The sequence below is a fragment of the Topomyia yanbarensis genome, chromosome 1 (assembly GCF_030247195.1).
Source record: "Topomyia yanbarensis strain Yona2022 chromosome 1, ASM3024719v1, whole genome shotgun sequence".
NCBI lineage: Eukaryota > Metazoa > Arthropoda > Insecta > Diptera > Culicidae > Topomyia > Topomyia yanbarensis.
Window position 1 is genome coordinate 185,972,363 of NC_080670.1, and position 14,836 is coordinate 185,987,198.

General features: G+C 41.5%; 2 protein-coding genes across 2 annotated transcripts; both read left to right on the forward strand.

Moving 5' to 3' along the window:
• Positions 1-3,037: 3,037 nt before the first annotated feature.
• On the forward strand, positions 3,038-5,235 carry LOC131684318 (sphingomyelin phosphodiesterase 1-like). The gene is made up of 3 exons (XM_058967074.1): positions 3,038-3,284; positions 3,353-4,797; positions 4,854-5,235. The coding sequence occupies exons 1-3, from the start codon at positions 3,194-3,196 to the stop codon at positions 5,196-5,198; spliced, it is 1,881 nt and encodes a 626-aa protein (XP_058823057.1). The 5' UTR covers positions 3,038-3,193; the 3' UTR covers positions 5,199-5,235.
• Positions 5,236-8,055: 2,820 nt separating this feature from the next.
• Positions 8,056-9,619, forward strand: LOC131684353 (trypsin beta-like). The gene is made up of 3 exons (XM_058967161.1): positions 8,056-8,307; positions 8,366-8,769; positions 8,832-9,619. The coding sequence occupies exons 1-3, from the start codon at positions 8,268-8,270 to the stop codon at positions 9,465-9,467; spliced, it is 1,080 nt and encodes a 359-aa protein (XP_058823144.1). The 5' UTR covers positions 8,056-8,267; the 3' UTR covers positions 9,468-9,619.
• Positions 9,620-14,836: the final 5,217 nt, after the last annotated feature.

Genomic DNA, 14,836 nt, shown 5'->3' on the forward strand with positions numbered 1-14,836 from the left:
ATAGACCATGCGGTAGACTTGGGTGCAACGCCCAACTCCTACTCTGCAGAAGGCAAAGAACTCTTCACATTTCCTTTCGATCATGCCCATATGAGCCTGCCTAGTTCTAGTTTTCCGTTATAAGTTTATAACTGATTCGCTCTAGAATACCTATCCGTCTTTCAATTTCATTGCTTTCGTTTCTCTTAGTCTCAAATTTGCCGAAAATAGCCAACAAAATCGATACAGTTTATAAATTGTAGGTGTTAAAGCGTTAACTTAATCACAAAGGCGCTTGTATGTCCGCCAGATCGCGGGTGTAGTTTTTCGTGGATGATCGCAATTGAATCCTCGAGTTTGTGACCAGGGTTGTATTATCGCGCAGGACTCGAGCGTTTGTATGTTGGCGGGTTTGGTTACCGTTCACATTGTCGCGTTGAATTTTCGCGCGAACTACGAATTTGAGTGTACGGTTCGGATCTAAAAGCGAGTGGATTCCCCCATACTACTAGAGTATCCAGCCTTGGTGCCCTGAGACTTCTAGTACAAACAGTGGAGACCCGATTTTATCAGCCCCCGATTTTAACAGCTTTTTGACCCGATTTTGTCAGCCTCATATGAAAATTGATAGCTGGTAGTTTGATGGGCTCTAGCAGACGAACCAAGTTGAATTCGAGTAAATCCTTTCCTGGGCATATATTTCTTATCTTAGAGATCCGAAATACGCAAGAATTTTTCATTTTTTTTTTTTAAATTTTGCGCTCTCAGACCCCCTTAAGGGAAATTTAAACTAAATAATCTGAAAGGGCTATATCTAGGGACTAAAGAATAATATTTTAAGAGCTTCTGTTTTATAAAAAATAAAGATAAATTTATGTCTCGATTTTATCAATGTCAGTCTAAAATTCACTACGGGGCTGATAAAAATGAGACTTCACTGTATCGGTATATTTTGCGACCACGATTGAAGGCCTTAGGCTGCTATCTATAGCTAATCTATCTCGCTGGGGTCCACAACTATAGCGCCCTAAGACTTGTAGTGTATATCAGCTTCGTATTTCAAAATGGTAGCTCCCGGACGAGCAAGTTTCATTACCACACGAGACCGAGCGTTTGTATGTTGGCACATGCGACCGGGTTTTCTTTTAATCTAAATTTCTAAACGGCTCAATGCGTTAGCACAACTGAGCCGTGGGTCTTTCATTTTTTTTTTTTCAAATAAGTAAAAATCAAAAAAAAAATAAGAATGTCGGTCTGCCAGATCTTGTTGACGCAGTTTGCTGCTGCGTGTTGAGATCCTTTTCCTTGGCGGCGAAGCCGCTTGGGGGTCTTTCAGTCTGTCTTCTCTCCCGTTATTGTTCCCGTCCATGTCATCATCGGTACTGCTCTCTTGCTGTTCACGATCAGAGGTTCTTATTTGTTTCTTGTTCTTAAGGGTCGCTGCTGTAAATCCGTCTTCATCTGTATTTGCTTCTTTATGGGCGACGCTAGTTGTTAGTTTGGGAACGGTTGTTGTGGTCGTTGTACCTGCATTATTGGTTAATTGGATCGTTGTTTTTGGTTTATCTGAAGGTGTCGGTGGCTGCTTGTTAGAGTTGGCTTGAATAGATGAGTTTTGACTAGTTGCTTCCGCGCATGTTTTTCCATAGTGGGCTGTATGGCTACAGAATTGGCATGTTAGGGTCTGCCCGGGATATGTGATTGGCGTTGTTTGCTTATAGGTCACGCCATCCTTCGGTGATTTTCATTCGATAGTCATGTAAGAAGGTATTGGTTTAGTAACTCGCATCCTCACAATATGAACGCCGTTGGGAATGCCGGTGAAAAAATTTCTCCAGGTGTCATTCGTAATAGATTCTATTTCTCCATATTGCGACATGATTTGATTGATGTAATCTTCCCTAGTGCGCGGTGCCAAATCATCGATGCGCACGTCCACCATGTCGTTTTCCATTAAATTCGTCCTCGTGTGGCATGCACTTTAACTAATTGTTCCACTTCCTGAACTGTGGATCTAACATGAGTTTTATTAAAGTCGATCGAAATCGTGTTATCCCGTAGCATGGGCACTTTTGTTTCATTTGGCAAACTCATTTCACTCCGCAACCGGGGGCAACGATACAATTTATTTGTGCACTGATATAGAACAAAAGCTGGTTTGATTCACTGGTGCCCATAGCCTGCTATAGCGTAGCGATTTTTCTGCTTTTGCTTTGTGCGAGATCAGAAGATAGACTGTGACCGGGTTTGTTTTATCGCGAAAGGATTGAGTGTTTGTATGTTACTGTGCGCGTTCTTTTTATCGCTTTAAGCCTTTGTATAGTATTTCGTTTGCATATTTTCGTGTTCTTTTCAGTGTGTCACCAAGAAAGATACAACAATAGAAGAAACAGTAAATTAATTACATTCCTTTATTAAAGGTTGGATTGGCTTACGACTCGTATACAACATATTAGAGCAAACCACTTCATTCACAAATACAACCTTAACCAAAAAATAAGGTATGCAACATTTTTACTGCCATTTACAGTCAACTTTGAATGGTGAATATGCGTTCTACCCACCCAACTCCATCATTACTCACTGTTAGCCAAGGCACGCTGTATCCCCAAACGACGATATTCATCTATGAGGCCAGATTACAACGTGTCACTTCTGTCAGTATACGCAGATTTCGTTTTATTTGTAGTTTAACAATCAGACAAAAATAATTGATGTTTAAAAACAATGAGTTTGGATACCCGCTATCGATGCATATGAAAAAATGAGAGAAATTTTCCAAATTGAAGACCATTATTCAGAGAATTATTTTTCATTAAACTACGACTTGTCTGCAAATACTTCGGTAGTTTGATATTCCTACCACACGAATAAACCGAAGAGCGTAAATTTTGCAACCTAAACGAAGTGAGTTCGTCATGTTTTTTTCTCCTCTATGAGACTCTAAGATGAACAATGAAACAATCTCTCTGCTCTCCTCTTCTACCCCTACCTGTTTCTATCCCGTCCGGGTTCACACGACGATGTGACTAAATTAGCATTCAGTTTTAATTTCGGCTAAATACTCTTATCAATAGTAGCCGTCACTGATCGTGTATTGTTTGATTCCCCTGTAGTCGTGTTAGTGCTTTACCCGACTGGTACTTAAGTGGTTCGATCAGTTGTTTTTGAACAGCAGACAACAGACGATCGGTCTCCAGTTTGCGGTGCAAAAATGAGGTCGACTTTATTTTTATTGTCTGTTTTGACCGGCTTCCTGACAGGGCTGACCAGAGCTGATAATTCCGTTCGTGAAGTTGCTGTTGGTAAGAATAATAATAAAATTACATAGTTAAGTTAATGTTTGTTAAAGAACTGTTTTTTTCTGCAACAGCTGATCATTTGGAAAACTTTTTGCAGGAGTTTGAGGACTACCGCATCACTAACCGAATTTCGGCAAAATTAGATCAGCTGTTGAATGTTATCAAATCAGGCGATGTCAAGATAACGCTGGACGAGATGCCCCACGCAAAGAACCCGAAGTTGTGCCTCACCTGTTTATCAGCCAGCCACACATTTCTTCAGATTTACAAACAAGCTCAAATCAAAGAGAAAAATACTCTGATCAAACTGGCTCAGGATATATGCCATTTGTACAGTTTGAAGCCGTACGTCTGTGATGGTTTAATCGAACTCAATGCGGATATGATACTGTACATGCTGGAACATCTAGAAGTATTACCAACCGCTAGACGTGTTTGCGAGATTGCTTACCAAGGAGAAGATTGCGTTGTGTCAGGATCCGATATACTAGCTGATCGATACCCGAAAGTGAACGTTAGCTTATCCGACAAAGTATTAAAATCATCCAAAAAATCTTCCTCACATTCGAACCAAGACCCGCTGGTAATCGTTCATCTGACCGACATTCACTTTGACCCGGACTACGTGGTCGGAGTGAATGCCGAGTGTGGATCGGAAGCCTGTTGTCGACCTGTTCCTGGACTCGTACAAGCAGATTCAACCAACGCAGCCGGTTTCTGGGGAGACTATCGTGATTGTGATACTCCGTGGCACGGAGTTGTTAATGTTGTTAACCAGATTCGCACGCAGCATCCGAAAATCGATGCAATCTACTTCACCGGAGATATCATTCATCATTTCACTTGGAATACGACACTTGAAACGAACGAGGAATCAATGCGTAGGGTTTTTCAGTTGCTGAAGCAAACATTCGCTGGGATCCCGCTCTACCCAATACTAGGAAATCACGAAGCACATCCCGCTAATCTGTACGCTCCTCATGACATTCCGGAGGTTCTGAACTCTAAGTATCTTTACGACTACATCGCGAATGAGTGGGAAGAATGGCTCCGCAACGAATCGGTCAACACTACGCTCGCCGATGGTGGATACTACACCGTTTTGAGTCCCCTCGGTCACCGGATTATCGCACTGAACAACAATTTCTGCTTTTCTCATAACTGGTGGCTAATGTTCAGCGATAACTATTTCCTGCAGCAGCTTCAGTGGCTTCATGACACTTTACTAGCGGCTGAGAGTGCTGGCGAGAAGGTGCATATTTTGGCACACGTTCCATCCTACGATAACTACTGCTACGTCGGCTGGACTCGAGAATATCGAAAGATTGTCGAACGTTTCGCGCACATCATCGAGGGTCAGTTCAATGGTCATTCGCATGTTGATGAGTTCAATGTGTACTACAGGAAGGATGATCCATCGGTGGCGGTTAGTGTGGCGTGGAATGGCGGTTCGACTACCACGTTTACCCGATTGAATCCAAACTATAAGATTTTCTACGTTGAACGGGATAATTTTGTTAGTACATTTTTGACGTTTATTGTTGCATAATATTCTAACTTTTGACTCAACAGGAAATTCTGGATCACGAAACATGGTTCTACAACCTGACGGAAGCCAACCAGCACCCCGACCGTAATCCCCTCTGGACGAAAGAATACAGCTTCAAAGAACAGTTCAATCTAGCGGACTTGAGTCCAGTGTCTTTGGATGGATTATTGCAGAAGTTTGCCCACACTGAAGCTGAGCTGCTGCAGTTTTGGAAACTGAAACAAAAGCAAGCTGACCCGATGCTAGCCAGCGGTTGTGATCGAGTCTGCTTGCGAGAGACTCTTTGTACTATAGTGCGTACGGAGTACGGTGATGATGCTGCATGCTCGCGTCTTCTGGCGGCTAGATCTCATACTGATTTAAAATGAAACTTTTTCTAGTTAAAATGTTCAGCTGTCTTTAATTGATTGTTATGTTATCGTAAATTTGTTTCGCAAACTGAAATTCGATTAATAGTTTTGTCTTTCACATATAGAAAGGACTCTGAAAATCTTCAACCGAATACTGTACATTTCCAGGTGCTTCTCGTGATTCTGTCATGGTTGGTGAGCCTTTCTCTGTAATTCAAACTAATCTCCCACGTCCTAGGGTACACCCAGATAATTCAACTGGGCCATGAATGGTGGTCTTTCAGCCCTAACAAAAAAATCGCAATTCTAGAGATCTGGCGGCGTAATATTTGGTCGTGAAAAATACCTGCCACGTACGGCCTAATCAGGAATCAGAATATATTGGCTTAAATGGCACGTTCTCCGTATGTAGTAGAGAATTTGTGCCTAGTCACTTGCACGTTGCTGTTGGAAATCGGAAGCAAACGTGATTGTGACTGTCGCTTTATGTTGAATTTTATTGTCTACATCCCAGCGTGTGATGTGGAGATAGATGGCGTCGTATTTGTAACAAGTCTACCTGTGATGTCCTGCTGAGAGACGGAATATGTCGTTTTAAAAACCCTTTTATTTCAGGTGCTATGCTATGCTGTATTGCAATCAATTGCACTATGTCGGAAAAAGGATGCAAAAAAGGACTACGTTAATCCCATCAATAGAGCGTCCCAAAATGACATCATGTCAAAAAAGTCATCGGGCTCACTACTTAAATTAAATGTTTATTGGGACCACTGTCTCCTTCGGAGTGAGTTTGCTAAAATGCTCCCTACTGGTGGTGACCTTGCATTTTTTTTTTAAATGGGCCGATTTTGGAAAAACATTCATATTCATGCCTGTTGAAGTGCTACTGAACTGCCTTAAATTTTTTACAGCATTTTTTAATTTTTTTGAAGATCCAAATGAGGAAGTTAGGTGAGGTATTTTGTTCATTTTTTTTATTACAAGAGCTGCAGCGCCATTAAGACTTAGTAAAAATTGTGTTTTTCATTATTTTGTCCTCAAAACTAGGGATTCACAAAATTTTAAAAGTACAAGAGACACTTTGGATAGTTGGGCGCAATTTTGTTGAAGAAAGTGCATCGCTACGGCTAATGGGTATGAGTTATTTAAGTTTTTGTCATATAACCTTTTGACATTTTTAGTAATTCTTCGAAAATAACACTGTTCCAAAAAATGAATCAATTTATGTGCATTTAGATCACAAATTGTTTTTCGGAAAATTGAAGGAAAATAATGAAAATGGCGTTTTCCGTTTGTTTTTAGTACGTCAGAATCAGGTTTAATGAGAACTTGATGATTTTTAGTTGCTAATGACACCAAGTCTCTTTTTTGAAGTCAATTCTCCATCATTACTTCTAGGAGACTTTCTCACCAAAATTTTTATATAAGAATATTTCCTGACAATTTCGGATTTATGTGACTTAAAACGTAAAGATATATGAAGAGGATCTCCAACAAAACATAAATAACTCATACCCCATTTGCCGTAGCTATACACCGTCTTCAACAAAATTACGCCCCTATATATATAACTCTACTCCCAAGTAACAATTGAAGTTTTATAGTACGCTACAAGTGCAATCTAAGTTTTATCAGTGGCTATAAAACTATCATAAAACCACAATTGTTACTAGGGCTATATGAAGTATTTCCCATACTTTTAAAATTTCGTAGTTATTCAGTTATGAAGAAAAACTAATGAAAACACAAAAAAATGGCTCTGCCGCTCTTATAATCCAAATCCAACAGGCATAAATTGTAAATTTTACCCAAAAGCAGTTCTTTTTCAAAAAATCTAAGATCGCGACAAGTAAGGAGCGTTTTAGGAAGTTCTCTCCGAAGAAGAATGTGATCCTAATACCTTGACCTTTCATTTAAGAAGTGAGCCCGATGACCTTTTTAACATGATATCATTTTGGGACACCCTACCCATCAATCTATATCCCAGCTCGTGACGTGGAGATAGAGGGTGTCGTTTCCGAAATAAGTCTCACCTGCGAGGCTGAGACTGCTGAAGGATAGAATAAGTCGTTTTAAAAGCCCTTTAATATCAGTCGCTAATGTGCTGCATTGAAAGCAATTGCACTCTGTCTGGAAAATGACTGCAAGAAGAAGTACGTCAAGTCGAACTTCGAACGTCGAAGTCTTTTCGCGTAACTTTCGCTGGGTCAATTTTAGCTAGCCACGTTACGATGGGAAGGTTTCGTCTACCTGTTCACTTGTTTGTACCTGACTGCCTCAACTGCAAACAGCTGGGTCATACGATTGATCACTGTAGCAACAAACCACGGTGTGGCAAATGTGGAGAGGCACACGAGGGTGAATTCTGCAGTAAGAATATTGAAAAGTGTATTTACTGCAGGGACGGTCCTCATAAAGTAAGAACGTGTCCTGCGAACAAGCAGCGCAACATAAGCGCTCCCTTAAGGATCGCTTAATGCGCTCTTTCGCAAGAGAGAAAGAGAGAGAGAGAGAGAAAGAGAAACATCAATAAACACTATTTGGGGAATCCCCCGACTTATGCGAAACCGAAGCAGTACTAACGAAAATGTGGCATATTCAAACCGTTGGATAGTTGATTTCATTAAAAATTATGCACCGAAACAGAATATAAATCAAACCGACCGACTTTATTATTTACCTTGATTAATATTTATTTGAATGGAAAGCAATAACTCAACTTACATTTTAAAGGTTTGAAAAATATGTAAACATTATCCTTATCCTGTTTACAAAACTAATATATAGATATCGCTGTCGGTGATGATTATTCTCTACATCGACGAACAGATGGCGCTCTGTGCAATACATATTGCATGCATCGCATCGAAGTTTTGATATATTATCGTCCGCTCGTCGCAATATCTACATTCGAGACTTGAACCGCTTATCGAAGATGTAACGAATAGTAGGTCTATTTTTAAAACGACAGAATATCTTATCAGTGCATCAGTGACCAGATAAGACCTACCACAGCGGCTATCGATTCCGCCGTCAGTGAATCAGTTGCGTGCGGCCAACATTTCGAGGTGCAGTGAAAGTAGTCAAATGGAGCTACTGGAAATTTGTCTGCTGCTAATTACAATCGGTAAGCTCTATTGTTAATCCTACTAGTCCCCAATATTCACGTGACGATATATTTTCAGGTTCCATTTCAGCTCACCTGACCAATGGAACATTTCACAATGGGACCTACCATAATGGAACTCTGCAGCATCCGTTCCTAAATAACACAAACATTACGCTTCCTGTCCCGCTTAGTACTGGTAGTTACCTTCCTCCATTGGTAACGGTCCCGCCGCAGTCCCGCCCTTCCGTTATTCCACTGTACAAACATCCGCACTATGATGAAAGTGGGACCGCTCTGTGGTTCCCTCGAATTGTCGGTGGAACACCGGCTACCTTCGGCGAATTCCCGTCGAAAGTTTCCATACAATTGGTACAAAACTCAGCGCACTTCTGCGGCGGTACCTTGCTCACTATGAAGCACGTGTTGACAGCGGCACATTGCGTGACCAACGACGAAGGCATTCCGTGGAGTCCTTCTAGGGTAACTGACAATAAGTTTGTTTACTTCGCGTTGACTGTGTTTTTTTTTTGTTTCATTGACAGATTCAAGCTATGGCCGACGACCTTAACGTTCTACCCAAAATGGCCAGTTCAAGTCGTCAAATACGACAGGTCAAACAGCTCGTAATCCACGACAAATATCGTCCGTCAACGCTGGAAAATGATATCGCCGTTGCGAGGCTGGTTAGCGAATTCACCAAAACCAACTCGCTTTATCCGTCCAAACGAGTTTCCAGCGTCCCGGCAGCTGGCGAGCTTTGCGTCTTGGCTGGCTGGGGAGTTACAGCGGAACACTCACAAACGGTTAGTCCAACTCTGCAGAGAGTCAATCTAGCGGTGGTCGACTTCGATCGCTGTAATCTCGCCTATCAGGGATCCCTAACGAGGGGTATGATGTGTGCCGGTGCACCCGGTAGAGATGCTTGTCAGGGTGATTCGGGCGGGGCTCTGATGTGCCAGAATCGGGTAGCCGGTGTGGTGAGCTTTGGTGCTGGCTGTGCGCATCCGGATTTCCCCGGGGTTTACATGGATGTGGCGCACTTTGAGAAGTGGATCGGGAAGGCTCTGAGCGGCGGGGTCGGGCGATTGGCTGTACTTAACGGTTGGAGTGCACTTGTTTTTGTGGTTGTTTGGATAAAGATGCTGACGCGTGAGTGTCTTTTTCGCGACTGGTGTTGAAAGTGTGATAACAAAATTATATCAGGTTTGTTACATCATTTTATTTTAATCTTGGCTTCATAAAAAGAAAATTCTGGTTGATAATGTAATCATCGCTGACTAAGCAACTAAGGACATATACAACACACTCGAATAATAAATTAGAATGATAAATAGTGACACTTTCTTTAATTTTTATTTTGGAACAATGAAACTTCTGTACAACGTATAATAAAAAAAAATATCCATCAACGCCAAATTAAATCATTTCTCTTTGCTCTTGGCCCTGGTCTAGTGGTTCAAAGGGTAAAGTCAAGCCATTTACCGTAGGTTTGTACCCCAACCTGGAAGGATTCTTAGTGATAGATTGCCTCCCTAGCTAAACATAAAATACAGCTAGCGGAACAACTAAAGGTAAGACCCAGAATATCACGGCCATGGTTGTCCCGGCCAGTCGGAAAGGGCAACAAAATATAGTATCCTCGCTGCTGGCAGCATTCAGCAAAAGAGCGTGGAAAGTTTTATCGTATTTTTTTTGGGGAAGCATCTTGGCCGCCCTGACACTTAGGGTCTGGTAAAGAAAGGATCAAAGTACTACTTAAAATACACAAAGATACATTCACACCTGTACATCTGAAATTCCAGGTTTTCAGTTTCATTTGGGTCAAATCGGATGGATTGAGATTGAGTATTCAATTTGGTCAATCTAACACAAATAAAGTCCAAGCATCTAGCCCTTGAAGATATCCTAACTACGTATAGGAAACCTCCGCTTTGGTCAGGTTTGGTTGGGAACCAATAAACATAACTTTTTTTTTATTCATTTCGTTTATTTGATAGGCACAAATGCGTTAGCTTGTCGGTGCCAATTTTTTTTTGTTTTTTTTTTTGGATTTTGGATTTCTTCAAACTAGGTGGTTGTAATGTCGAAATATTTTTTTTAAAGAGAAATATTTTACAGCTATCTTAAGACTAGAAATAAGATTGTATATACAAGAGAGGGGGCAAGATTTTTTTTTATTAAAAATTTTAAAACAAGGAATTCAGTTTGATATACAAGAGGGGGAGTAATAGTTTTATACGAAATATTTTACAGTTATCTTAAAACTAACAATAGAGTTTGGTACACAAAAGGAGGGACAAATATTTATGAGAAATTTCACAGATGTCTTTAAACTAGGGATACAATTCTATTTAAGATGGGGACAATAGTTTTAATAGTTTTTTTTTAATAGTTAAGAGTAAAAATTACAGCTATCTTAAAACTAGGAATACGGAATACAAATTTGATTTTTTATCGGAGACTTATGCTTGGTCAAGATATTCAGAGGGGGGCTTATTTCCAAAATTTGGCCGAAATGACCGATTTGGCCGAAAGGACTGATTTGGCGAAAGTGTCTTTTGGTCGAAAGGGCCATTTGGTCGAAAGGGCCATTTGACCGAAAGGGTCATTTGACCGAAAGGGCCATTTGACCGAAAGGGCCATTTGGTCGCATGTCAATTAGCCAAATGCCATCCGACTTAGTCCACCTAACAGTAATATGAGTTATTTGGCTGAAAGAACCGACTTGGCGAAAGGACCGATTTGGCGAAAGAGCCGTTTGGTCGAAAGGGCCATTTGGCCAAAAGGGCCATTTGGTGGAAAGGGCCAATTGATCGAAAGGACCAATTTGGCCGAAAGGACCGATTTAGACGAAAGGACCGATTTGGCCGAAGGGACCGATTTGGACAAAAGGACTGATTTGGCCGAAAGGCATGATTTGGCGAAAGCGTCATTTGGCCGAAAGGACTGATTTGGCCGAAGGGACCGATTTGGACGAAAGGACCGATTTGGACGAAAGGACCGATTTGGTCGAAAGGACCGATTTGGACAAAAGGACTGATTTGGCCGAAAGGAATGATTTGGCGAAAGCGTCATTTAGTCGAAAGGACCGATTTAGACGAAAGGATCGATTTGACCGAAGGGACCGATTTGGACGAAAGGACCGATTTGGCCGAAAGGACTGATTTGGCCGAAAGGACCGATTTAGACGAAATAATTGATTTGGCCGAAGGGACCGATTTGGACAAAAGGACTGATTTGCCCGAAAGGAATGATTTGGCGAAAGCGTCATTTGGTCGAAAGGGCCATTTGGCCGAAAGGACTGATTTGGCCGATGGGACCGATTTGGCCGAAATGGCCGATTTGGCCGAAAGGACCGATTTATACGAAAGGACGGATTTGGCCGAAAGGATCGATTTGACCGAAGGGACCGATTTGGTCGAAAGGACCGATTTAGACGAAAGGACCGATTTGACCGAAGGGACCGATTTGGACGAAAGGACCGATTTGGCCGAAAGGACTGATTTGGCCGAAAGGACCGATTTAGACGAAATAATTGATTTGGCCGAAGGGACCGATTTGGACAAAAGGACTGATTTGCCCGAAAGGAATGATTTGGCGAAAGCGTCATTTGGTCGAAAGGGCCATTTGGCCGAAAGGACTGATTTGGCCGATGGGACCGATTTGGCCGAAATGGCCGATTTGGCCGAAAGGACCGATTTATACGAAAGGACGGATTTGGCCGAAAGGATCGATTTGGACGAATGGACCGATTTGGACGAAAGGGTCGATTTGGCCGAAAGGACCGATTTAGACGAAAGAACTGATTTGGCCGAAGGGACCGATTTGGACAAAAGGACTGATTTGGCCGAAAGGAATGATTTGGCGAATGCGTCATTTGGTCGAAAGGGCTATTTGGCCGAAAGGACTGATTTGGCCGATGGGACCGATTTGGACGAAAAGGCCGATTTGGCCGAAAGTACCGATTTGGTCGAAAGGACCGATTTAGACGAAAGGACCGATTTGAACGAAAGGACCGATTTGGCCGAAAGGACCGAATTAGACAAAAGGACCGATTTAGACGAAAGGACGGATTTGGCCGAAATGACCGATTTAACCGAAAGGACGGATTTGGCCGAAAGGACCGATTTGGCCGAAAGGACCGATTTAGACGAAAGGACTGATTTGGCCGATGGGACCGATTTGGACGAAAAGGCCGATTTGGCCGAAAGTACCGATTTGGTCGAAAGGACCGATTTAGACGAAAGGACCGATTTGAACGAAAGGACCGATTTGGCCGAAAGGACCGATTTAGACGAAAGAACTGATTTGGCCGAAAGGAATGATTTGGCGAAAGCGTCATTTGGTCGAAAGGGCCATTTGGCCGAAAGGACTGATTTGGACGAGAGGACCGATTTGGACGAATGGACCGATTTGGACGAAAGGGCCGATTTGGACGAAAGAACTGATTTGGCCGAAGGGACCGATTTGGACAAAAGGACTGATTTGGCCGACAGGAATGATTTGGCGAAAGCGTCACTTGATCGAAAGGGCCATTTGGCCGAAAGGACTGATTTGGCCGATGGGACCGATTTGGACGAAAAGGCCGATTTGGACGAAAGGACCGATTTGGTCGAAAGGACTGATTTAGACAAAAGGACCGATTTGAACGAAAGGACCGATTTGGCCGAAATGACCGAAAGGACCGATTTGGTTGAAAGGACCGATTAAAACGAAAGGACGGATTTGGCCGAAAGGACCGATTTGGACGAAAGGACCGGTTTGGACGAATGGACCGATTTGGACGAAAGGACCGATTTGGACGAAAGGGCCAATTTGGCCGAAAGGACCGATTTAGACGAAAGAACTGATTTGGCCGAAGGGACCGATTTGGACAAAAGGACTGATTTGGCCGAATGGAATGATTTGGTGAAAGCGTCATTTGGTCGAAAGGGCCATTTGGCCGAAAGCACCATTTGGCCGAAAGGGCCATATGGTCGAAAGGGCCATTTGACCCAAAGGGCCATTTGCTCGAATGTCAATTAGCCGAATGTCATCTGACTTAATCCACCTAACAGTAATGAGATATTTGGCTGAAAGAACCGATTTGGCGAAAGAGCCGTTTGATCGAAAGGGCCATTTGGCCAAAAGGGCCATTTGGTGGAAAGGGCCAATTGATCGAAAGGACCGATTTGGCCGAAAGAACCGATTTACACGAAAGGACCGATTTGGACGAAATGACCGATTTGGACGAAAGGACCAATTCGGCGGAAAGGACTGATTTGGCGAAATCGTCATTTGGTCAAAAAGGCCATTTGATCGAAAGTGGCATTTGACCGAAAGGGTCATTTGGTCGAATGTCAATTAGCCGAATGCCATCCGACTTAGTCCACCTAACAGTAAGATGAGATATTTCTTACAATCATCATTGTCGGATCATTCATTAGTTTGTAGAACTCATGTGAAAGTCTCGAGCTCTGCACAAATAATACCTCGAATGAACTAAATAAATTATAAAAAAATCAATAAGATAAAGGAAATTTAAGAATTATCAAAGCAGAAAATTTATAAAAGGATTAACGAAAATCAAATTACAAAAATAAATAATTATTTAAATCATTACAAAAAAAGTTAGCATAAATAATTACATAAATTGATTCAAATTAACAAATTGAATGTAATGAATACAAATAATGACTGAACAAAATCGATAAAATTAATAGAACTAACAAACTGAATGATATGTACGAACTGGATTTTTTTTAAATTAATAAAATCTATAAAATGGACAAAATGAATAAAATGAACAAAATAAATAAAATGAATATAAAATTTCATTTTGTTCAATAACAAAATTGAATAAAATGTATAAAATCAATATAATGAATGAAATGAAAAAAATACACAAAATGGATAAATTGAAACAATTGAATAAATTTAATAATACAAAAAGATAAATTAAATGAATAAATTATACAAATAAATTGCAAAGTTTTGAATTTGAAACTGGAATTCTCGTGTCGGAGATATGGAAAAATGAGTCCTACACAAACCAATGCCATGAAAGATTACTAATATGTAGTGACTGCCATTGAACTGAAACCTTCGCTATAAGTTATAAGAAACATTTTTTTCTTTCCGAGAGTTGTCCTACTGGAGCTGTAGAGCTAGGTTCTGGGAAGGGCTTCCCCTTCGGGATCACATACTACAATTTGCAGACGAAACAGGCGAATGACGCGCACTAAAACACTGCTTCAGGCCAATTGTAGCAGGCCGTGATTCTGAATGTGATATATACATTGTTCTGGTTCAGGTATGTGCGGGCGTAGGGACTCGCGCTAGCGTGTATCATCGCGAAGGGCTCGAGCATTTGTACGTTACCGTGTTCGATCGCGTGTGCTAACGTGTATGTAACTTCGTGTGTATAAATTCTATTTTATAACCGTGTGCCTTTCGCATATTCGTGTGTGTTCTTGGATGATCGCGCGCGGACCGTGAATCTGATACTTAATTTTCGGTGTACGGTTCAGATTCTAGAAGAAAGTGGGTTCTTCCATATCACTAGAGT